Source organism: Protopterus annectens, chromosome 1.part1 (assembly GCF_019279795.1).
Source record: "Protopterus annectens isolate FY-2018-M chromosome 1.part1, PAN1.0, whole genome shotgun sequence".
In the NCBI taxonomy this organism is placed as follows: Eukaryota; Metazoa; Chordata; order Ceratodontiformes; family Protopteridae; genus Protopterus; species Protopterus annectens.
In genome coordinates, this window is record NC_056726.1 from 271,273,811 (window position 1) to 271,300,436 (window position 26,626).

Consider the following 26,626-nt stretch of genomic DNA (forward strand, 5'->3'; position numbering starts at 1 on the left):
TGTCATAGGTGACTCCATAGTCAGACACACTGACGTCCCACTCACCAGGCTGAACAAGGAGAGGGTCACAGTAAGCTGCCTATCGGGCGCTAGAATCCGCCACATAACACAAGCACTGGGTCACTCCATGGCAAGTACAAATATGACACAGTCATTGTCCATGCTGGTGTGAATGACCTGAGACGCACCTCCCTGGACTACATGAAAAGAGACATAGAGGAGCTCTCTGATTATGCAGCCCAGGCAGGTATGACCCTAACCCTGAGCAGTATCCTTCCTTCACCAAGAATGATGCCACAATATAGAGACAAGATGATCAGCTTTAACAATTGGCTTAATGTCTGGTGTCATTCAAAGGGGATCCAGTGTCTGTCTGCCTGGGATGACATGCTTGACAAGCCACGCTGCTCGCAAGGGACGGCTTGCACCTGTCACCCTGGGATTCGGATATTGGCTAAGGCTCTTGCCACCCCCATAGTGCCTTTTTAGGCAAGGCTCAAATTCTAAACCTACCACCCTAGAAAACAAAATGGGAAGAAACTGAGGGTAATGCTGCTCAATGCCAGAAGTCTAAATCTCAAAATGCACGCACTCGAGGCCCTTCTCAGTATGGAGAACATCGATGTCTGTGCTGTAACTGAAACCTGGTTCAAGGCTCCTGAGAGCACCCGGCACTATTAGGTTTTACCTCATATCATGCGTTCCGCCCCAAAACCGGACCACACCACAAAAGGAGGGTGTATCCATATTCATAAAGGATACTCACACCTCCAGGTTGGTGGCAACGCATCTAAGCTTCGGAAACCATCCAGGTGCAACTAACCATAGGCAAAACTGCTCTACAAATTGTAGCATGCTACAGGCCACCCTCTCAAACTCAGGAACCCCACACAGCCTTCCTGAAGACACTGGAGGGTATAAATGTATCTCCAAACACCATCATATTGGGTGACTTCAACTACCCGAATATAGACTGGGAACATTACTCAAGCCCTAACTTTCTAGCCCAACGGTTCCTGGAGTTCATAAATTCAAATGCCATGGAACAGCTAGTCACTGTTCCCACGAGAGGAGAAAATATACTAGATCTCATTGTCACAAACATGGGGACAAAATGCTCCACACCGAAGTATATCCCTCATTGGTGAGATCTGATCATAAACTAATCTCACTGGAAATCCACATCCCGCCCCACCCCAAGCAAAAGACCATAGTGAAGAACTTCTCTAAAGCAAACTTCACACTACTCAAGACTGGTGTGGTATCCTTCAAGGCCCCTGAGCCAGAGGAAACCACAACCCAAGCTATGGAAGCCCTTACAAATGCCTTCTATGAACACCTCCAGGACTGCATGGATCAGGCAATCCCAAATAAAACCAAGACTCTTTCCACAAAGGGCAAACGTCCAGTCTGGTGGACCCCAGCCATTAACAAACTTTACAATAAGAGGAGAAAGCTATTACATGATAGAACAAAATCCATAAAAGGAAGTCACCCTGATCATTATTAGTAAAAAATACGAGCACTCATAAAATCAACTAAGGCCAATTTTGAGAGAAAAATTGCCATGGATTCAAAGGACAATCATAAGGCCTTTTTCAGCTATGTTAGGAACCTGGGTGGAAACTCCCAGATATGCTCAGAATTAGTCCAAAATGATACAAAAATCACTGAACCCACAGACATTGCCAACATACTGGCAGAAAGGTTCAGTGCAAACTTCACCCCCCTCCCCCCCTAAAGGAGAGATAACTATCCCAGCCGAGTGTAGCCTCCCGGACATCTCAAATGCGCAGGTGAAAGCTGCTCTCTCTAAAGCTAAAAACACAGCATCAATGGGACCGGATGGTGTCCCCGGCTGTGTGCTACACGAGCTAAATGAGGAATTAAACCCGCACATAAGGCAGCTGTTTAATCTTAGCCTTACCACAGGATACGTGCCCAAGGAGTGGCGTACGGCAACTGTGGTCCCACTCCACAAAGGCGGTGCCTCTACGGACCCTGGTAATTACCGCCCCATAAGCTTAACAAGTCTAGTCTGCAAAGCTATGGAGAGGATCATAATGGAGCTCATAAACAAAGATATAGGGGACTTGCAGACATTGGACCTGACCCAGTTTGGCTTTGTCAAGGGAAGATCATGCCTTTTGAACTTGGTTGACTTCTTCGAACAGTCACCAAGGCCATTGATGAGGGAAAGGCAGTCCATACAGCCTACCTTGACCTTGCAAAGGCTTTCGACACAATACCCAACTCGGGTATTGTAGAAAAACTTACCAGCTTAAATGTAAACCCATATGTCACAAGATGGGTTACAAACTGGCTTAAGGACAGAACCCACAGGGTTAGAGTTGCTGGCGCTGTGTCAGACTCCAAGCCGGTCACAAGTGGTGTCCCACAGGGCTCGGTCCTTGGCCCCCTATTGTTTGGCATCTACTTCTCAGAAGTACAGGCCAACATGGGAGGACTTTGGCTGACAAAGTTTGCAGACGACTGCAAACTGGGCGCCATAGTGGAAAGTGCATCGGACACGGATATCCTTCAGAAGGGACTCACGGAAACAGATAGCTGGTGCCAGAGCCATGGCCTGAAGTTAAACGCCAAAAATGTATAGTCATACCCTTCGGGAAAAACAAGGTAACCCCAAGCTACCATATAGGTGGCAATCCACTAAGCACAGAAGAGGTTATCAGGGACCTGGGGACCCAGGTTGACAGTGGCCTTTCTTTTGACACTCACATTGCTAAAGTGGTTAGAAAGACTTTCTACATTGCCCACCTGATCATGAAGGGATTCACATCCAGATCTAGTGAGGTCATTGTTCCCTGTACTCTTCACTTATCAGACCAATGATCGAGTACAATGCCCCATTCGGGATGTATCTCACCCGACATCTGCAGCAATTGGAGAGACCCCAAAAGTTCCTCACCAAAAGGATAAAGGGACTCCAAAATCTGTCATATGCTGCCAGATTGAAGAAACTCCAGCTCTATTCAGTCGCATACCGTCTGCTCAGAGGTGACATGTGCCTGACATACAAGGCCATGTCCAACCCGAATTAATGGACATGCTCCACCTCAAAAAATCCAAATCCACCAAAACCACTAGAGCAAGCGACTTAAACCTTAGCACGGATATAAATAGGACGTGCTGGAGGGATAGATTTATCACTCAGAGACTCCCTATGCTGTGGAATAAAATCCCGGTCCATGTGAGGCAGAGCACCTCGCTGACTCTGTTCAAGAGAAATCTAGACCTGTGGATGGGAGATCATAGGTTTACCCCAGGAATCATCTCTGTGTCACTGCTGGACAGAGGCACAACAAACTAATGGGCACAGTATTTTTTCATATAAGGGGTGGCGTAAGCCACAATAATTTGGGCTAGGCTTATAAATGCCTTAGGGCAGATAGCCTAGTATAAACCTATGAACCTATATATATATATATATATATATATATATATATATATATATGTATATATCATGTAACCTAAGCAACATTACATAATTACTCAATTCCTGCCCCTTTTTTGTAAACAAGAAACATCTTTATTAGACCATCACTTATGACATAAGCAATCATACATTTATATAAATGAAAACAAACCACACTGACATAATCCTAGTTGCAAGCATTTTGCATCACAAACCATACTGACAAACTCCCAGTTACAAACATTATACATAACATCACTTATAATCTGCCAATTATTTTCAATCAAGCATTACATAGCTCATTTAAGCCCTGTCGTCTTTTAAACCTCTTTTCTCCCCCGTATGCACTGTTCCCAAACTTCCCATTTTTGCCTATGTAGTTTGCTCCTACCTTTTACTAAAGATCTCAATTCCAGCTGTTTTATCTCTGTTGCTATATTTACTATTTCTAATATAGTTGGTTTAGATTTCGATTTCCATTTTCTAGTAAATTAGAGACAGCAAGGCCTTACCATGTCTAGGCAATTCCAATTCTGTATCACAGCTCAGAAAAATCATCTCCCTTGTCATACCAATCTGCCCACCCACAATTCCAATACTACATCCTGCAGGGAGTCCTTAAAGTCCGCTAAATCACTGCACTCCCATAAAATATGTTTCCAATTACCTCTTTCTTCCCCATCACACCTCCAACATTTGCTATCTACCTGAAGAAAAATACTCTGGAGTCTACTTGGAGTATAAAAATATCTATGTAGGCATTTCTAAGCGAAAATCCTAAAGCTTCTATATTTTGTTGCAGCTTTGGGAGACATACATATATCCTTCCATTGTTTCTTTGTGGATTGCTTATACAATCTCCCTTCCCAATCCCTTCTAACCTCCTGTGATTGATTCTTATAGTTAAAATGCAATATTTTTTATGCTCTACTAATTATTCATTTTTTAATGGCAGCTTCTGTTTTAGATTCTACTAAAAACTCCGCCAGTGCTAGTCTTTCATTTAGGACCCCCCCATTGCTTTCCCTTTGCCTATACCAGTGATGGCAAACCTATGACATGCATGTCACAGGTGAGGCATACTGTGACGTTTTGGGTGGCATGCCAGCAATCACCAACACAGGAGTTAACAAAGACACTGCTTTTGCATTCATTGTTCATGTGAAGTGCACCGAATTATTTTGTGCCAGGAGCTTTTGACACGCCAAACCCAAAAGGTTCGCCATCACAGGTCTATACTCTTATAACAATCCTCGATAGGGAAGGCAATCTCTAACCTGCGGTTCAAATAAATTCTTGGCATCTTCCCATTCTATCATCTTTCCCTCTCTAGTTATTTGCTCCCAATACCCTGGTTCCTTTGCCAGATTTCTCCAATAAATTCCAGCCCCCTCTTGCCTATTTTCTATATCTTTAACTGCAGTCATCCCTATCGGCATAATCTCCTTTCTCCATTCCCCTGTTGGCTTAGTTCTTAGATTACCTTCTGCTACTTTATGATTATAATATTCTGAATGATTATTGTTATTCTCCTTAAAGACCTGCATCCAAAATCCTAGTCTATCTTTGCTTGTTGAGCTTTCCCCCTGTTTCCCCAACATCCCTTTCCACTTTGAATTATAGTTTTCTGCTTGTGCTATGTATAAGAGCCTTAAGTGTGTAGCTCTGAAATACCCCTTCAAATTGGGTAATCCCAATCTGCCCTATTCTACTGGAAGAATCAGCTTATCCTACTTGACTCTTGCTGTCTTCCCCTCCCAGATAAAGTCCTTCAGCTCTTTATTAATTGCTATCCACAATTTCTCCTCTGGTTGAAAAACATATGCCTGACCTGTGTATAAGACTAAAGGGACTAAAATACTTTGACTGCTTGTATCTTATTATAAATACCCATATAACAAAGCTTCCATTTTCACAGTTTTTGTATTATCTTTTATTTATTCTCTTCTCATACATCCTTAGCTGCCACACAAGAATCATTTTAATCATGTCCCCATAATTAAGGATATTGCTGAACCAATTTGTGTGTGGGTACATAATTTACTGCTATTGCCTTTGTTTTAGCTTCATTAATTTTGTATACCGAAAAGATCTGAAACCGTCTCAAAATGTTCCAAAACACTGCAATGTCTTTTTCTGGTTCTGTCAGGTATAAAATAATATTATCTGCAAATACAGCCAACTTTTCTCAACTGCTATACCAATTAAAGCCTTGAATTTCTGAGTCCCTTATTTTCTTTGCCAACGGATCTAAATATAATGCAAAAAAAAAAACAAAGGGAAAGCGAGCTCCCCTGCCTGGCTCCTCTGCTCAAGCAGAAATTATCAGAAAGGATCCCACCAACTTTAATTTTTGCCTCTGTTCCCTCATATATCCTCTTAATCAACCTTATAAGTTTTTTAGGAATGCAAATGCTTTCATTGCCCTGCCATAAAGTCCCAGCTTACTTTGTCAAATGCTTTTTCTGCACCAAGACCCACCAACAATAATGGTATTTTATTACATTCTGCTTCCCTCTGTATCATCAATGTTCTGTTAATGTTCTCAAATGTTTGCCTCCCCTCCACAAAGCAATACTAATCCATATCTATCAATTTTGGCATTACTTTTGTCATTTTTTTAACCATTACAGACATGAACACTTTATAATCATGGTTTAGTAATAAAATGGGCCTGTATGAAACTGGATCCAATGGATCTTTACCCTCTTTAGGTATTACAGCTACCACTGCTTTCTTCCAGAATGTTGGTACTTCTCCTCTTAAAATACTGTTACAGAAAGCCTTCCAGATCTTTATCGTTTTTTTCCCTCCTAGCTTCCAAACTTCCACACGAATACCATCTATTCCTGGGGACTTTCCTGTACATTGGCTATAAATCACAATTTTTATCTCATCTTCTCCTATCCTAACCATTAGTAATTGAGCCTCGTTTAGCCCTAACCTCAGCATATTTAATTCTTCCATAAACATTTCCATTTGTATCTTTTCTTGATTTCCATATTTCTCTGCATTTTTCAGACTTTCAATAAGAATTTCTGAAATATTTATAATACTTTTACAGCATCTTTTCTTATATTCCTTGTTATTGGCTCCCTAAGCTGGTGACAGTCCTTTCTACTTTCTGTTGCCTGAGTCATTCTGCTAAAAATTTTGCATTCTAGAATTATTATCAGAAAACAGTTGTTTAACAGCAATCTTTCAAAACTCATGCATACTATAGAGGTAATCCTTTATTTTCTGTTTAGGATTCTGAAGTTGCTCCTATTCTTGTTTTGTGAGATATTTCCTAGTTTGCAATAGTTTAACATTGGTCAGTCCCTGTAAATAATTCCTGTTACTTTTTAATTGTATCTTCCTTTCTTTTATTTGATCCCTATTTTTAAGCTCCACTTTAATTTTATCCCACCCCCTAGCTATATTTTCAGAAGAAATTTCTATCTTCTCTAATAGCTCCTGAATCATTTCCACTAGCCATTCATTAAATTCCTCTCTTTCTAACAGATTGGTGGGAAAGCTCCAGTGTCTCATTTTAATTCCATGACCCTATGCTTTTATGTTCATTGTTACTGGCACATGATCTGAAATAGTTACTGGGTGCATATCAAGACTTTTAATTAAATGAACATGTTCCTGTGAAATATAAACTCTGGGTAGCCTAGCACAATATTTGTATCTTGGGGAATAATATCTAAATTCACTCCTAGTACTGAATTCACATTATCCATGCCAAATATTTTCATAAATTTCTTCAAAAATCTATCCTCTTTTGTTATATTTTCCCCTCTGCCCCCCTCCCAGACACATACTCACTGTTGCAAATCAAATTCCAGTCCTCAACATTAAGTAATATTACTTGCTGAAAGTTGATTATTTCTCCCAAAATTTTTATAGCAGTTTTAGGTGGAATATAAATACATGCCAGTGTAATCTTCTTCCCTTGCCAGTATCCCCTTAGTACTACAAATCTACCATTATTATCTTTTTTATCTTCTGCTATCACTACTGGGACTCCTCTTGTAATTAAAATAAGTACTCCTCTTTTCCTTTGTCGGAGGTATTCCAATGAATAACCACCCTGAAAACCTTTCTTTATCAAATTCACATGTTCAGTTCTTTCCAGCTGTGTATCCTACAGCATACCTATTTGCACCCTACATTAATATAGTATAGTTAAGTACTCATTCTTTTTTATATTTATCTGTGAGACCATTGATATTTAAAGACATTACAGAAAGCATCACTGCATTAAAAATGTATTATTCCTACCTTTTATATATAACAGCTCTTTTGTTCAATGTCTAGTTCCAGCTTTTGTGTTACATGTATACACTGTTTGGTAGGTTGATCTTTTATACAGCTGTTTCTTTTCATATCCATTTGAGCATGTCACAGCTTATAAAACTTTTTATTTTATTGAAAGCCCGCAAACAAAAAACAAGCACACCCCAATATCCCCCTAAAACCTATTAACCTAATAATAACACATAAAACTATGTACATCTATAAATATAGGAACAAATGCTCCACATTGACAGCCACACTTACAGACTTGAGTTAACCTAAAAGAAAGGTCATCCATGCTATGACGCATGGTGTAGCCTGTGTTTCAACTAAGTGCTATCTGTTTTTGTCTTACCTTTATAGCTCTCACAGTTAGTAAACACTGGAATGCATTCAGAGAACATTATCTCCTAGCCATTTCTCTTTATCAGGTTGTCTCCTGAAGACACGAGGACCAGATCCGGAAAAGCTACTAAGCATACATTTATTTGCCTTATAATTAATTTTCAATATTCTTTTTCATTTACTTGATTTCTCTTAAAAAGTGTTACTAGATCAAGTTAAGGGCTGTAATCCAGTCATTCCCTTACTCAAGAATGAGAAAAAGCACACTAATATCTCTTTTGTCATACATTTTAAACCAGACTTTTGTTCTCTCTCTCTTTTTTCTTTTTTGCATTGCAGTCCAACATTTCTTAAAACTGAACAAAAAGAAAGTGACAAGAAGGAAGAAAAAAAAAATAAACCAGAAGTGCCTGTTTACAATATTTATTTATTTAACATTGGTTAACCGGGAATGTCTGACTTGGAACTAAGCCAATTGTCAGCGGAGGCCTGGGGAGAAATGCTCCAGATGCAGTGTAATAGTATGCCCATTACACTTAAAAATACTGCATTGTCCACATTTCTTAAAACTGAACAAAGAGAACGAGAGTAGAAGGAAGGAAGAAAAAAAACAGGTGCACCTGTTTACAATAGCATCCCCATTACACTTACTTTACAGCACGCAAAGAAAACAATGAACTATAAAAATAATACCATTAAAAGTCTGTTTTACTTACAGTTTAGTCTCTCCCTCCATCTCCCCTCTCCTAAGTATTTTTCCAAGCATTAATGACATGAAGTAGGGCATATGCTTTAGAGTCCTTTACAAGTTTAGTAAAGTTCAAACAAGTCCAATATTTCCATATTTTTTTGTTCTGTCATGCTTCACAAATATAATTATTGTTTTGTAATTCCACAGTTAACGATCTCAAAGTTACTGTTTTTATTCCTGTTCATCTCCATCTCCCACATCCTGTCTCTGCTTCATTTCCAACATACTCTTGATTCTTCTAGTCGACTCTTGTGCTTTTTTCCTTCTCTCAAGCATTTTTCATTGAAACACTGGAAAATGCTTCACTGGCATAGTCTCCCTGTGGTCTTGATTACCAGGAGAACAAGAAACAGAAGTTGCTTCTGTTTCACAGCTCACTTTTTATTGGACAAACGTTTTGTATTTCCTACTTATCATATAATTCATCAAAAAATGATTTTGTCCCTCCAGGAAAGAATATTTTAAAGATAGTTGGGTACAGCAATTTGAATCTCATGCCTGCTTCCTGACATTCCACGAACAGTGGAATACATTTACTACTCTTCTGACTGGTGTACAATGAATAATCATTCTCCACAAATACTCTGGTGTGTCCCACTTTTAGTACTTTGCCTTTCTGCCACGGTTTTGTCAGAAACAACTCCTTCTGGTGGTAGGATTGCATCTTTACTATTAAAGGTCTAGGTTGCTTTCTCATAGCCAGGTTTGAAGCATACACACAATGTGCCCTTTCAATTAACTCCTGTTAAGGTGTACCAGTCCAGTTGCTTATTTGTACTTTCATAAAGTTAATACAGTCTGTTCCTTCCAGCTTGTCTGATACAGCAGGAAATCTCAGATTTTCCCTATGAACTCTGTCCTCTAATTCAATTTTTTAAACATCTCTTCTTGAGCAGTCTCACATTCACCCAGCTTTTCTTCATTTCAACTTCTAATTTTTGCAGTTTTATAACATCATCTGAATATCTGTTTAAAGCTTCATTTTTTTCCCAGCCTTGTGTTGTTTGAGTTGATATACTCCATAAGAGTTTTGTTTATTATAATTAGGTATGTGTGCAGTTGTCTTATACTTTCCTCTAGGTTACTGGAAGTCATATCTGGAGCTTGCACTGCTTTTTGCTGAACAGCTGCAGTACTTTTCCCAGTCAGTGTTTTTCCTCACCTTTGTAGCTAATGTTCTTTCGGGTCCTCTGCATTTTTTCCTGGCATCCAGGCAGTGCTTTTACTAGCCAGTTACTGAAATTTACCCAGACATATAAATCCACTGGCTTTCTCTGCTATGTTTCTGTTTTCACTCTGAGAGAGCTAGAGTTAAGCTGTTACTCAATGTGCAGCCTTCTTGGAAGTCCAGGATAACAGCTATTGTTACACTATGCACTTACCGAAGGATATGATGTGTGAAACACTACTTTCTGGCATTAAAGACTGACTGTATTTGTCAATAATTTATCGGGTCATGAAAAACAAAACATTCGGGATGTTATGACATTACAGGGACATGTACTGTGTGGTCTGTGTGTATTTGTATGTGTGTTTTGGTCTGAATGTGTGCACTTCGTATGGGAAGGGGAAGTGCCTGTGATAAGATGCATAAGCTGCCCACTGTTAACTACTGCAGGAAAGTGCTGATCTGTGCTCATGTTCACTAATAATGATTCAGGAACATGCAAATTAGCTACTAATGAGGTCTTTCCTCATTGTAGCTAATGAGTTTCTGGACTGCAATTCTGCACATTGTGGAAACAGTGCCTTTTTACCAAGGCCCTTACAGTTAGCACTGGGGTTCTTTCTGAATCACTGAGAATGAGACCAAAATGCTTAAAACTATGGCTGGCTGACAAATAATAACACTATTAGCTTGATTTGCATGTGAGATGTCATCAAAGGGAGCATTCATTATCTTCTGGTATTTTGAGTAATGTATTGAGTTTTGATAGGTCTAGAATGGCTCTCAAAGTTCCATCCTTTCTAAGCACAAGGATGAGTATATAATAAAACCCTTACTTTTATTCCTTTGAAAGTACTGGTTTTATAACCTGAAGTGCCAAGAGATCTTCTAGGATGGGGGGAGATTATGTGTTTTTGATCTTTTTGGCACACAGAGAATCACCACGTTTGTCACCCTTCTGAAATGATGTGAAGTGGCCATCCATTTTTTGGTTACTGGTTTCCCAGACTGGCAGACACTCTCACAGTTTTCCAGCAATCCTGTCTTGAGTAAGGTTTTGGTGGGTGGAAAAACTGGGAGTGGGATGATATCCACGTACTCATGGCTACTCCCTGTTGAAGAAGACATATATATCTCCCAGACTTTCCCATGTTTTTCCCTTGCACTGACCCTTTTTCATTTCACTGGCTTATCAATACCTTCTTAGTAACAGTAAGACCCTGGCTTTGAGGGGAATTCCTGTCATACCATGATGGGAAGGTAAACACTTGTTTAGCACCCTGTATGACTTTTCCCCTTTCCTAAATTTTAAGCACTTGAATGGCAAGTTCCCAAAGAATAGCTCTTTATTTAAGGGAACATTTAACAGCTGTGATTTGCCATTATCTGGCAAGAGGTTGTAGTCTCAGCTAAGCATGCCTTCTGATCACAGAACCCTTAGTTATTGCCCTGGGTGCTGCAGCCACAGCATAATATCTACATTTAAAAGGATGTTTTGCCACCTGAATAGTTGTCAGGATAAATTCCAAGACCTCTAGCCAGTAAGAGGAATGTCCCCAATTGTTTACCCTAGCTGGTCTAGGAGAGATACAATTTTTTGGGACAGTAATCAGAGCACAAACTAATCTGGACCCTTTTTTGGGCACCACAGCTGGATCCTCCACAGGATTCTTAAGGAGGTACTTGTAGATCAGATAGAACATGTTTAGTTTCTTAGGAACAGGGGACTGTCTAGTTGCTGTGAAGTACCTAAAAGGCATCCACTAGGCCTCCCAAGATAGGAAGAATTGTCACAGGTGTATGGGCAACCAGGACCAACAAATCAAGGTATCTTTTTGAGCTTCATATGCTTCTCTTCCTCATCTGAAGTACTCATTCATTCTAGTTAGGGTTTTAACAAATGTGATTCCCTTTGAAGATGACTCAGATTCCATTGTCATACCCTGTGCGGAAGACATCAGAAAAGCGTTATCTAGGTCTTCTGTGTTACTTTCTTGGAAGTTCTCAGCTTTTGAAGTTCAGTAGTCCCTCTTTCTTTTCACAGAGGGAATTCCAGATGCAGAAGGTTCAGTCCATGGATGCAGTATGCGAAGAGCTTTTAAGGAACTCTTGTTCCAGGATAATGCATTGTTCTGGAAGCATATGGGATAGGGGGATGATGACTATAAAGATAATTATAATAATAATAATAAATCCAGTCAACAACTGAAGCCAAATGCCTACCAGGAGCTGGGGTGTGGTGAAATGTACTTCACCTTATGAGTCTTTTTTGTCTTGGATGTCTGCACTAGTAGTTTTGGCTTCAGAAAGGAAGGGTTGGACACCCACTTCATGACTTGCAACATCCTCTCTCATCACTATGTTGAGGATCCCGTCCTCCCCTTTGGAAACCATAAACCTCTGGATGAACATGTGTATGAGCCTGGAGCTATGAAAGCACTTCACTTGAACCAGCACCCTCAAACTGAAAGGGGATGTCAAATGTCTGACTCAAATTTTCTGTGTCATCTCTGCCACCCCCTTAATTTGCATTTTGATTACCCTGCAGACACCACTGCAGAATGAGGAAAGGCATGGAGCTTGTTCCTATTTAAGTAGTGTTGCAGGGAACTTGCTTACTTTGAATGGTCTTAAGAAAAAAAACATGGAAAACTACATGTTTGTGATAATTGTTGTCAGGCCCCAAGCAGAACACACACCACCAGTGGAAGTACTTTTGGGGAAATCTGTCTGAAACAGACACATCTTCCCTTTTCAGCCCTGGCATATGTTCAGCATCTAAAATCTACTTAAGTACATCAATAAAAAGCTATAACTTATAAAAACAGCAAAGCAAAAAGTAATGGTTACTAGCTTTATATTTATCTTAATCCCAAGCTCTGACCTAGACTAAACCAGACCAAGATGCTGTTGCTCCAAACACTAGTAAACGAGGAATATACACTGAACTGCAGTAAGAAGCCTTTAATATGACATAAGCAGACTCCTCCTTTATCCTAGGAGCATTCTGATGCCCCAAGGGAAGGGCATCTGATGTACCAAAGAGTAATGGTACTGAGTTCTAGAAGTCAACTCTGTGGCTGAAGTCCCAGTATTCAAGACTAATGCAACAGAGATTTAAGCAAAGAACATCTCTAGAATCTAGTAGACACTATTCAGACAGTAATGGCAAATTCCCACAGCCTCTTCAACATTTGCACAAGGAAAAAAGTTGATCTACTTTTCTTTGGGCAGGATGAAGTCCACATTGTATCTCTTGACTCAGATGGCCAGCTACTAGAAAAAGTCTCCTTTCCACTACTGAGATGTGTGCTTTCTGAGAGAGACTGGACAATGATTTCTGTATAACTGAAACACAACTTAATTTCTTCTTTTTTAGAAAATAGTGACCGTCACCTTAGTTGCTAATCCACAGGTATTAAACCTACATTGCAACACTGAAAAGATGCATTATCAGTTCCACCCTGATGATACCCAGCCCCTTCTGTATTTGCAAAAAGAGCTCCTCAACTCTCTCTGTGCTCTCACTGTAGAAATATTTGTGACTTCAACTACAGAAATGAACCCATTAGTTGCTTTTGCCACTGCCTTCTCAAAAAAGATGACATCCACTAGATTCCAGAGTTGTATTTTTTTAAGCAGATTCAGAGTAGGTAAACTATTCAGACAACAGTGCACCTGTCTGCTTAAACATGCTTTTATATTGTAGTTCTCTTTTTAAATGCCATTATGTGTGAGCAGTATAACGACCTAATTTATGCATGTAACTTGAAACATAGGCATATTATTTTATTTTGTTAACAGAGGTATAGTTCCGATCCACATGGATTTTCTGCCTCAGCCTGGGAATTACAGAGGAGGGAAGAAGTATAAATGAATTTAATATTCAAGAAGTTTAATTTAAAATATGGTATGCAATTTCTGGGAGGGGTTTTCAAAGGAAGACACAAATCCAATCAGTGAAAGAAACATTCAAGTAAGTTGCAGTATGAAAGTGGTAATTAATATGTTTACAATGTATGAAATGTATTTTATAAAACTGCAGCGGTTGCATTGTCACCTCACAGCAAGAGGTTCTTTGGTTCGATTCTCAGCTGGGGTGCCTTCTGTGCGGAGTCTGCATGTCCTCCCTGCATTCGTATGGGTTTCTTCTGGGTGCTCCGGTTTCCTCCCACATTACAAAAACATACATCTGGAGTCTTTCTCCCCCAGGCCTCTGCTGAAAATTGGCTTTGTTCCAAGTTGAACTTTCCCGGTAAACAAATGCTAAATAAATAAATAAAACAAATTTTACCATGCACAATGTTTACAGGAAAGACATAAGGATGTGGTGATGGAGGGGAAATTGTTACCAAATGAAAAAATAAAAGGGCCTTGGAAGAAACTGCGTTAGCAGTAAAAAGCTGTTTCGTTAAAATCTACAACTGATTCAAGTATTACTGTATGACTATGTTCTAAGTAAGATGCACACTTGCACTGGTCTTAATTTGTCCTTTTCTGGCTAAAAGACAAAGCCTGAACAAATGTTCAGACCTAGTTTAAGGCTAATATAAATTCAGAAGATGATGCTGTAAACTGAACTCAAAGTTGGAATAGTAAATGGAAACCTTTAACAGTAAAATAAATATGAGTTTCTAGGTAATCTTCTGAACTGCTGAACTACATTCTAATTCACACAGCTGCGATAAAGAGCTATCTCACACTTTAATGGGCATCTCTTTAGGATATATGAAGAAAGTAGTGGCCTTTTGAAAAAAAATTCTTTGAAGAAGCTAATCAGTGGTCTCCCTTGGTGGCAAGGAGTTCAGAAATATAGTCTGCTTCCTTAAAGAAGATTTACTACTTGAAATGCCTGAAGGATATGGACAGCCGTAACTACATCTTAATTAGCAGCCTAAATTGTATCCAAGCAGGTCCAACAGAGATACAGCAGAGTTTCTGCATTTATCTTCCATGCATTGAAACTCAATTATCTGACGTATTTGACTCCTGTCCTTGTAGGATCCAAATTTTATCTGACTGTAGTCTCACTTTCCAAGAGCTGTTTCTCCTAAGCAGCTTCCATGAATCATAAATAGAAATGTGACAGTGCTTCATATATGAAAGATCCTCTCATCTACAGAAAAAAAAAACTCACCCTCTCAACTGAAATGAGATTATCAATTCATGCTTTCAAGAAGGAAATGGATGACAGCATATGTTCATAGATGTTCCAAAATGGTACCTAGGACATCAATCCCCTTGATGACCAAGAGGCACTGAGGTTGTTCACCAAACCTATGAACCCTTGATTGCAACATTAAATCTGTACTTAGCTCTTCCTAAATGTTCGTTGGCAAAACAGCTAAAAGCACCGCAGAAGGTTAATTAACGAAGGGCCAAGACACAAGTGGCAGAGCAGGTGGCTTCTACCTAGGCAAAATTCTCATCAGAAACTGTATATTGCATGCACTATGCTTTTCTTAGACAACAAAGATGTTGATTAGAAAATGTCTAATTGTTTGTTCAGCTCTTAACACAAATTTCTGTTGCAAAGCAGTGAAGAAAATGAATAAATGGTATTCAGTGACTGATTTTAAGAAAAAATTGAATAAAAAAATGTTGCAGAGTAGTTATAAAAAAAATTGAAAAGACCATAAAAATAACAGAAATGAAAACAACCCATGAGAAATGAAGCACAAGAAATATATATTAAAACACTAACAAACATCAGCTCCAAATGACTTGGGAACCAGCAGGAATTCTAAAATTAGCAATTTAAAGTTTGAAGAACAAGTTCAGCTGACTGTAAAATTTGGAGCTGCTGTTCTTCCCATTGACACATTGATATATAGCAACTTTAAGAAAAGAGTGACAGCAATTACTCATGCATCCTTTCAATTCAAATGACATAATCTGAAGAACAGTGATTCTGCCTAAGGAAAAGAAAATTTATTTTTTGAACATTTCAACTGTACAGAATAGCAGCACCACAATACTACAAGTCATCATTAAATGAACATCACTTCTTAAGCAGCAAAGGACTAATCTGCACAAGTCCAACCACATGCAATGCTCCAAAGTCATAACAACTGCTTTATACGTCAACTGAGAACAGAAAACTGACAACTTGCCTTCAGAAATATTTGTAGATCGTGTGACTGTGTGTGCTGAAGAATTTCTGGCTGGAGATGCTTAAGCACAGATAGGCACATATATACTTGGTAGTCAGGACCAAGGACTATGCAGGTTGCAATATAATGGCATATCTCGCACCAGTCCAAGTAATTCCAAAAGCACTGAACCAGCCACTGAAGACAAATCTGAAAAGAACAAGCATTCTTTATGAACATATTGCTGACACATATGAAAACAAGTGCTGTTTATATTAATACGCTGATATGCACTGGAGTTTCACATTCTCTGCAATTTATGAGTAATGCTTAACATAAGCAAGAAAATAAAATACATAACACTAAACTAAGCAGTCATAACAGGAAGGCATCTATTTCCGTTAGGTCTTATACCATTTGATCGATACATAGTTAGCATATCTTTTTGAGAAAGCTAGTTAACACTGCATCTTTATCACATTCTAGCAAAGTAGCTGCCTTGAATCTAGCTACTGAGTGCACTAGTGTATAAAACTAGTAGAAGCTGTTTCAATGACTGATGAGGACAGTGTCATAACTTAACACTGAACTATCTCAGTTCTTACGCCAGAAGCTCAGTTTTACTTAGAAGGAAAAAAGTATCACGTGTACAAGTAAGCTAGAGTGTGTTTGACTGTATAAAATACTTGGTCTAAATAATTTGTCTGCAACCTGTGGGTCTTGGATCCGATAGTTTCATAGCAAATGGATCCGAGCTCTTAGCTCTTCCCCTCACCCATAATCCCCTGCCAACCCTCCATGACCTCAGATCAAGTTTGCCCCTCTATATGTACCCAAAAAGGGTATTCCAACTCACATAGATCCACTGAAGGCCAGGGGGAAGGAGGGAGGGATGGTTCAGATGGAACGTTATGGTGAGTACATAACTTCTTAATCTGAAGTAGGGACTTCATTTGTCAGCAACCTGTGGGACAGAGTCCCCAGCTACCTGAATCTTGGGTGACCATCATGGAAGGATATTGCGGAGCACCGCAGAGCCAAAGGATGCTCTCCCTCTAGAAATCACGTCCAGTTTGTAGTGGTTAATAAAGGTATGAGATGAGGCCCAAGTGGCTGCCGAACAAATATCATCCAATGGAACTCTAGATTTGAAGGCCGCAGAAGTAGAAATGGAACAAGTGGAATGTGCGCGAACTCCTTCAGGTGCGGGTCTCCCATAAGCTTGGTACGCTAACAGGATACATTGGGAAATCCAGCGTGACAGGGAGATTTTTGATACTGCTTTCCACAAATTAAATTTGGCAAAGGAAATGAACAGCTGGTCGGATTGCCTGTGACCAGCTGTTCTATGAGTATAAAAACGCAGCTGCCTATGAACATCTAATGAATGCAGCTTGTACTCTCCTTTATTCTGATATTTAGGAAAGAAGACCGGTAGACTTATGGATTGATTTATATTGGTTTCTGATGCTATTTTGGGAAGGAAGGAGGGATTGGTCCTGAGGTACACTCTGTCTGGATGAAAGATCAAGTAAGGAGGTTTCACAGAAAGAGCTTGTAGCTCCGAAACTCTTTTCGCTGAAGTAATGGCTACAAGGAATGCTGTTTTCCAGGACAAGTATTTGAGATCTACTGAAGCAGCAGGTTCAAAAGGTGGAGCAGTCAGGGCTTGAATAACTAGTGAAAGATCCCAAGGTGGTACGGCTTCTTTTATAGGGGTTCTAAGCAAAAAGATGCCCTTGAGAAAGGTTTTACACAATTTGGCCGACATCAAGGGCCCTGTGTCATGTACCACATGATAATGGGAGATGGCAGCCAATTGCACTTTGACAGTTGAGCAACTAGCGCCTTCCTGAAAAAGTTCGGTTAGGAAGTCTAATATGGATGGAAGAGGAGCCTTAAAGGGAACTAGATTATGATGCTCCGCCCAGACGGAGAAACGTTTCCATTTACTGCGGTACACTTTATGGTGGAAGGCTTATGCTCTGCCACGAGGATGGCTTTAACTGGTGAAGAGATACCGGGAGTCCTAACTAGGAGTGGAACTGGAGCAACCAAGCCGTCAGCTTCAGATTGTCCAGATTTGGGGTCAGTAAGTCCGTCGGATGGGAGATTAGATCTGGACTGGGATCCAGAATCCAAGGGGGATTCACTAGGTGAGACCACAGGTAAGGGAACCAAATTTGCAGAGGCCAGAATGGGGCAATGAGGATCATCCTGCTCCCCAACCGCGAGGCTTTCTGTAAGAGCTGCAGCATCAGGGGTAGAGGAGGATAGGCATCAAGTAGACCGGGTGGCCAAACATGCACCAGAGTGTCTCTTGGGGTTTCCCCTGGAGGGGGAATCAGAGCGAAGAAATTGCCGCATTTGGTGTTTGAGGGAGAGGCAAAAAGATCGCAGCAGGGTTGCCCCCATATTGCGAATATCTGCTTCGCTACTAGTTGGTTGAGAGACCACTCGTACGGGGTAAGAAGGGTGCGGCTGAGTTTGTCCGCTAGGATGTTGGCCCGCCCCGGAATGTGCGTTGCAATCAGAAAGTGGTTGGTGGAAATCGCCCATTCCCACACTGTCATGGCTTCGCGGCATAGAGGGTAAGACCTGGTTCCCCCCTGTTTGTTGATGTACCAGACAACCGACATGTTGTCCGACTGAATTGCAGTCGTTCCTACGGGGAGGAGATTCTGAAGTGCTTGCAACGCGTACAGCACCGCTCTCATCTCCAGAAAGTTGATATGCAGGGAGGTCTCTGTATCGTTCCACGTGCCTTGGACGGTCCTGCCTGAATAATGCCCCCCCACACGGGGCGGGAGGCATCCGTGGTCACAGTAGTGAGAGGGGGAGAGGTGCAGAAGGGTCGGCCCGTATGGAGGTCCGGAGCATGGAGCCACCATAACAGAGCCCTCCTGCAAGCCTTGCTGATAACAATGGGGTGATGGAGAGGAAAAGACAGAAAGGACCATTGTACTAAAAAGGTCCACTGCAGTACCCGCATGCTCAGACGGGCACATGGAAGGAGCGTTATCGCTGCCACCATGGAGCCCAGCGCCCTCAGGACCAACTCCGCCGGTGGAGTCTCTGATTGGAGGATGGCCCGCACATGAAGTTGCAAATTCCGTAGTCGTTCCGACGTCAGGAAGGCTCGCAGATCTCTGGTGTCTATTCTGGCTCCTATGAATTCTATGACTTGTGTCGGGGCCAGAAAGGATTTGTCGGCATTGATGGTGAAGCCTAACTGGGGGGCTAGGCGGAGAAAGAAATCTCTGGCTGAGCAAAGTAGATGCCTTGTTGGGGCGGTCAGGAGCCAGTCGTCCAGGTATGGAAAGACCTGTATTCCCTGGAGTCTCAGGTGGGCCGCAATCACTGCTAATACCTTGGTGAACACTCTGGGGGCTGTGGTGAGGCCAAAGGGAAGGACCCTGAACTGGAAGTGACTGGCTCCCAGCTGGAAGCGGAGGAACCTCCTGGATCGCCTGTCAATTAGAATGTGGTAGTACGCATCCTTGAGGTCTATAGAGCACATCCAATCATTCTCCCTTAGAAGGGGAAGAATAGATTGAAGAGTGACCATTCAGAATTTTTCCTTGGTTACCCACACGTTCAAACGGGACAGGTCTAGTATCGGTCTCAAGTCCCCCGTCTTTTTTGGCACCAAAAAGAACCTGGAGTAGAACCCTAATCCGAGCTGGTCTTGGGGGACGGGCTGGATGGCTCTTTTTCTTAGCAGCTGCTGAATCTCTGCGGCTGCAGCCTCCCTCTGATCGGGTGGTACATTGGGGAGGTTCTTGAATTTGGGGACATGAAGTAATGGGATTTTGTATCCTCTGGATATAATTCGAAGCACCCAGCGGTCTGTCGTGATGGACTCCCATGCCGCTAGGTGCTCTGAGAAGCGCCCCCGACTGCCTCCAGAGTGAAGCAGTCAGGCAACCCTTCAGGGCTGCTGCGAGGGCCGGTCAGAGAAAGGTTCTCTGGACCCAAAGTTCCTCGGAGCCCCTCTGCCCCTGGGGCGGCATCCTCCCTGTCCTCCTCTGCCACGGAAGGACTGGTTGTCTGGAGCCGGTTGGGAATGTTGCAATTTCCGGAACCACATCTTCTTCTGACCCTTTTGGTTCTTTGAAAAGGACCACTGGGGAGCAGAGAAGCGGACTCCGACGGCAGACAATGTCTTCCCGTCCTTCTCGCTCTGGACAAGTGTCTCGCGAACCGTTTTGCTAAACAGGGCAGAACCATCGAAAGGGGCGTTCGCAAAGGACGCTTTAAAGGGCTCCGCAAAGTCACAATGACGGAGCCAGGCCTGACGTCTCATGACTAGGCCCGCTCCGCTAGCTCTAGCGGCTCCCTCGGTGGCGTGGGACAATAGCCGCATAGAGGTATTTGAAATCGATCTCAGAGTGGCCATTTGGGTGGAGTACGACTGTTTGTCCTCCGCCGACATGGACTCAGAGGGGGAGGCAGCGTATTCTTTGATAAGATCCCGCTGCATCCTGATGACATGTGCCATATAGTTCAGAGACCTTACCGAAAAGGTCGCTGAACTAAAAACTTGCTTCCCTAAGCGGTCCATCGAGCGGGACTCCTTGCTCGGTGGATGGACTGAGGGGCTCTCCTGAGCTAGTTCCCTCTTCGTGGCTGCCGCCATCAACATGGCATCTATGGGGGGACCCTTGCTCCAGTGTGACCGGTCTGCGGGGGGGCTTAGTATCCTGTCCGGGCGTTTGAGGATTGGCTCCACGGTGTCCGGGTCCTTCCAAGCCCTGGTGGTAATAAGGTCCACCAAGGGGTCGGCCGGAGGGGACACCCAAGAGGTAGACAGGCCTGCTTCGAATGCCTCCAGAAACACGGACTCGTCGGAGGAAGCCTTGGGGGCAGACCACCCACCTCTGATCCTCAGCATCTCCATGATGTCTCCAAAGGAGACATCCTCAGGGGGTGATCTTGGGGAGCCTTCCCCTTCATCCAAGTCCGTGTCCTCAGTTAAGGACTCAGGGGGAGTCCACGTGCCTCCTCTTGCACTTGGGCTTGCGAGGCACTTCCTCGGGGGGGCTGTCCGAGGAGGTCTCGCCAGCAACATCCTGTTCCAATGGAACAACCTGGGACATTGAAGCAGGCTGTCCCTGAGGCCAGGTGATGGAAGCCTGGCCCAGCAGAGAGGTAGTGCAGGGTGGAGCCGAGATAAGGGCCGGGGGTCCAGATGCTCTTGACAGAGCCCTCTCCACTACATCGAAGGCTGAGGGGGAACCGCTCTGCCTGGGCTCCGAAAGACGGCTCCCACTCGGATCTGATGAAGGGATCGGAGCCGGCGCCAAGACCATCGGATCTGAAGGACCAGTGCGCTCCGACCTGGACGGAGCTGAAGGCACACTGAATCCCTCAGATCTAAAGCTCGGGCCACGGCTCCGAGAGGTCGGATCCGACAGACTCGAGGGCAGGGTCAGATCCGAAGTAACAAGTACTGTCGGCTCCGAACGCTCCGAACCTGGGTAGCGGGTCAGAGAAGGAGCAATTGGAGCGAAAAAGGGTGTCGAGCTCCCCCCCGAAGGGGGGGGGAGGCAAGAGCACTCCCATCTGCAGCTGGGCCTGGATGAATCTTCGCATCATCCGGTCCAAGTCTGCATCAGACATGCTGAAAGTTGATCTCGATGAGGCCACCGAGGCAAGCCTGGAATGCCACCTCGATGACCTCGATGGAGATCGGGCCTCCTCCTCCTCGGGCCCTGGGGAGAAGCAAGGAGATCGGAGCCGAGGAGGAGCCTAGAAGCAGTGGAGGGAGAAGCCCGCTTGGCTGGACCACAGCCTGTGGTAGTGCCACGGGAGCAGCGGAGGCCGGAGCCGAGTCCGGGGGCAAAAGTCCCACCAGGACCAGCTTCGACCTCCGCTCTTTCAGTGCCCTGGGGTTGAACGCTGCACAAATGTTACAGCCTGAGGTGAGGTGTTCAACCCCAAGGCACCGAACGCATCGAGTGTGGCCATCAGCCGGGGAGAGCTTATGGCCACACTCGGTACATTTAGAAAAAATGGCTTTTGGGGCCTCAGCCATACTTTGAAGAAAAAGGAGTGCTACACAAACACACAGGCCCCAAAAACACAAACACACACTCACTAACGACCAGCGAAGGGAGGGAAAATTATGTAAAAAAAATAAAAATTACAGGGAACCTGACTCTTACACACTTTTTTTAAAATTAACTGAGAGAAAAGTTGACTCAAAAGACACTTAACTGACGATTTCGCTAGAGATCAAAGGAATCCAGCCATCCACAAGCGCGGCAAACTAGATCTGAGGTCATGGAGGGTTGGCAGGGGATTATGGGTGAGGGGAGGAGCTAGGAGCTCGGATCCATTAGCTATAAAACAAGTTGCCGGCTCGGATCCAATATCGGATCCAAGACCCACAGGTTGCTGACAAATGAAGTCCCTACTTCAGATTATATGTTTACAGTAGGTATTTGTACTATATAAAACTCAGTTTGGTTAAGAAGGAAAAGTGTCATGTGTGTGTGTGTGTGTGTGTGTGTGTGTGTGTATGTGTTTAAAATATTAGATTTACATTTATATCTATAATATGTTTATCACATACATGCACATATATATATATATATATATATATATATATATATATATATATATATATATATATATATATATATATATATATATATATACACACACACACACACACACACACACACACACACACAGTGGATATAAAAAGTGTACACACCCCCTGTTAGAATGCCACGGTTTTGTGATACAAAAAAAAAAATGAGACCACAATAAATAATTTCAAAAAACTTCCTACCTTTAACGTGACCTAGAACCTGTACAATTCAATTGAAAAACAAATCTGTTAGGGGAAAAAATTAAAAAAAATGTACAATAAGTTGGTTGCATAAGTGTGCACACCCTTAAACTAATACTTTGTTGAAGCACCATTTGATTTAATTGCAAAATTCAGTCTTCTTGGGTAGGAGTCTATCAGCATGGCACATCTTGACTTGGCAATATTTGCCCACTCTTCCTTCCAAATCTGTCAGATTGTGAGGGCATCTCTTGTGCACAGCCCTCTTCAGGTCACCCAACAGATTTTCTATTGGATTTAGGTCTGGGCTCTGACTGAGCCATTCCAAAACTTTAATTTTCTTCAGGTGAAGCCATACTTTTGTTAATTTGGATGTATGCTTGGGGTCATTGTCATGTTGAAAGGTAAAATTCCTCTTCATATTCAGCTTTGTAGCAGATGCCTGAAGGTTTTGGGTCAAAAGTGACTGGTATTTGGAACTGTTCATAATTCCCTCCACCTTGACTAAAGCCCTAGTTCCAGCTGAAGAAAAGCAACCCTAAAGAATGATACTGCCACCACCATGCTTCACCATGGGGATGGTGCTGTTTTGGTGTTTTTGCACCAAATGTACCTTTTGGAGTTGTGGCCAAAAAGTTCAACCTTGTCTCATCAGATCATAACACATTTTCCCACATGCTAAAATTTGCAGAATTAGATTTTGTTTTGCTTAAAAGACAGCCTGTATCCTAGAAGGGCTGTGTTAAATGAACACTGTCCTGAATGTACTGTATTCTTTATTTTGAAACTGCAATACCAAGTGAGATAATATTTTGATTTGTGGTTTTATTATATAAACCAGTGTTTTATGTTTATCCAATCTCCCATGTCTTTTTGTTTTATATATATATATATATATATATATATATATATATATATATATATATCTATATCTATAAATACACATACATATATATATATATATATATATATATATATATATACACATACATATATATATATATATATATATATATATGTGCATGTGTGTGTGTGTGTGTGTGTGTATATATATATATATATATATATATATATATATATATATATATATATGTGTGTGTGTGTGTGTGTGCATGAGGTATGCATGCATGTGTGTAATGGGCGTTAAGACATTTTATTGAATGCCAACTAGTTTGGTGGTGCAGCGGTTAGCGTTGTCACCTCACAGCAAGAGGTTCTCCAGTTCGATCCTTGGCTGGGGTGCCTTCTGTGCGGAGTATGCATGTCCTCCCTGTGCTCCCGTTGGTTTCCTCCAGGTGCTCCGGTTTCCTCCCACATCCCAAAGACATGCTGTAGGTGGATTGGACACTCCAAATTGGACCTAGAAGTGAGTGCGTGTGCGTGCCTTCTGTGGAAGATTGGGCACAAGGCTGGCAAATCAACACCGTAAAACTCCTCTGCCAATCATGAGCGGACAGGTGATCCAAGCCAAAAGAAGAAGACTGCATGCCAGCAGCATATTCTACTTTTACAGAATTTCAAAATACTTGACCTTTGTTTCTGTCAAGTAATTTAAGATTGAATTTCAGTGTTTTGAAAGAGTGAGGGGAGTTATTTGAAGTTAAGCATGTTATTGTTGGTTAGAGATATGTTTTGCAGTGCTTCTGTTGTCAACAAATGTTGTTTGCTAGCGGTATCCACTGATGCTGCAGTTTTCTAAGTGTGTGCCAGCAATCGTTCATTTTGTATAGGAGATTTCTTCCATTTTTGTGTTTGCATGATAGGTTTGGTTTTGTGATGGAGTTTTCTGTCCTGCAAAAAAAATTATTTTTGGGGGGTTTTTATGTTAAATAAATCCCATTTTATGCCAATTCACCAACATTTATGCCTCTTCTTATGTTACATATCCAATTGCCTGCTAGTGGAAAACATGCTTTGAAGTTAGTAATTCTCCATAAAATTATCACTATATGCGTGTGTGTGTGTGTGTGTGTGTGTGTGTGTGTGTGTGTGTGTGTGTATATATATATATATATATATATATATATATATATATATATATATATATATATATATATATACACACATACACACATACATACACACACAGTGGATATAGAAAGTGTATACACCCCTGTAAAAATGCCAGGTTTTTGTGATATAAAAAAATGAGACCACAATAAATCATTTGAAAACTTTTCCCACCTTTAATGTGATCTATAGCCTGTACAATTCAACTGAAAAACAAACAAATCTGTTAGGGGAAAAATATGAAAAAATAAAAAACTTAACAAGTGTGCACACCCATAAACTAATACTTTGTTGAAGAACCTTTTGATTTAATTACAGCATTCAGTCTTCTTGGGTACACACCTGCCATCAATTAAACAGACTGATTAACCCCAAATACAGTTCAGCTGTCCTAGTAGGATTTTCCTGACATTTACTCAGTTGCCTGCTACAGCAAAAGCCATGGTTCACAGAGAGCTTACAAAGCATCAAAGGGATCTCACTGTTGAAAGGTATCAGTCAGGAGAAGGGTACAAAAACATTTCCACAGCATTGGATATACCATGGAACACTGTGAAGACAGTCAGCAAAAAGTGGAGAAAATATGGGACAACAGTGACATTGCAAAGAACTGGACATCTCTCCAAAACTGATGAAAAGACAAGATGAAAACTGGTCAGGAATGCTGCCAAGAGACCTACAGTAACACCACTGAAGGAGCTGCAAAAATTTCTGGCAAGTACTGGTTGTGTACTACATGTGACACCAATCTCCCATATTTTCCGTATGTCTGGGCTATGGGGTAGGGTTGCAAGACAGAAGCCTTTTCTTACACAGAAAAACATCCACACCTGGCTAAAATTTACAAAACAATACATCACGTCTCCCAAAAACATGCGGGAAAATATGTTATGATCTGATGAGACCAAGGTTGAATTTTTTGGTGACAACTCCAAAAGATACATTTGGTGCAAAAACAACACTTCGTATCACCAAAAGAACACTATCGCCATGGTGAAGCATGTTGGTGGCAGTATCATGCTTTGGGGTTGCTTTTCTTCAGCTGGAAATGGGGCTTTAGTCAATGTGGAGGGAATTATGATCACTTTCAAATACCAGTCATTTTTGGCCCAAAACCTTCGGGCATCTGCTAGAAAGCTGAATATGAAGAGGAATTTCACCTTTCAACAAGACAATGACCCCAAGCATACATCCAAACCAACGAAAGTATGGCTTCACCTTAAGAAAATTAAAGTTTTGGAATGGCCCAGCCAGAGCCCAGCCCTAAATCCAATAGAAAATCTGTGGGGTGACCTAAAGAGGGCTGCGCACAAGAGATGCCCTCGCAATCTGAGATTTGGTGGAACACATTGCCAACATACTGGCTGATCTGCAAAGCCATGGAGAGGATCATGAGACACACAACCCAGGCCATTGATGAAAGGCAGTCCATACAGCCTACCTCCTCATCAGCTTGAATGTAAACCCATACATCACAGATGGGTTGCAAAACTGGCTAAGTGACAGAACCCACAGGGTCAGAGTTGCTGGAGCCATGTCAGACTCAAAGCCTGTCACAAGTGGTGTCCCATATCCTCCAGAAGGGCCTCACAGAATGGATAACTGGTGCCAGAGCCATGGCGCTACCATATAGGTGGCAATCCACTGAGCACAGAAAAAGTCATCAGAGATCTGGGGACCCAGGTTGACAGTTGATCATGAAGGTGTCAAACCCAGATTTGATTCATCACGACCAATGGAT

At 42.0% G+C, this 26,626-nt stretch overlaps 1 protein-coding gene across 1 annotated transcript in view; it reads right to left on the reverse strand.

Annotated features, from left to right (window-relative positions):
- TBC1D32 (TBC1 domain family member 32) overlaps positions 1-26,626 on the reverse strand; it is a 1,886,357-nt gene that overhangs the window by 19,315 nt on the left and 1,840,416 nt on the right. The window contains exon 28 of the mRNA XM_044086982.1: positions 16,098-16,286. Coding sequence (XP_043942917.1) covers positions 16,098-16,286 — 189 coding nt within the window. The remainder of the gene's footprint in view (positions 1-16,097; positions 16,287-26,626) is intronic.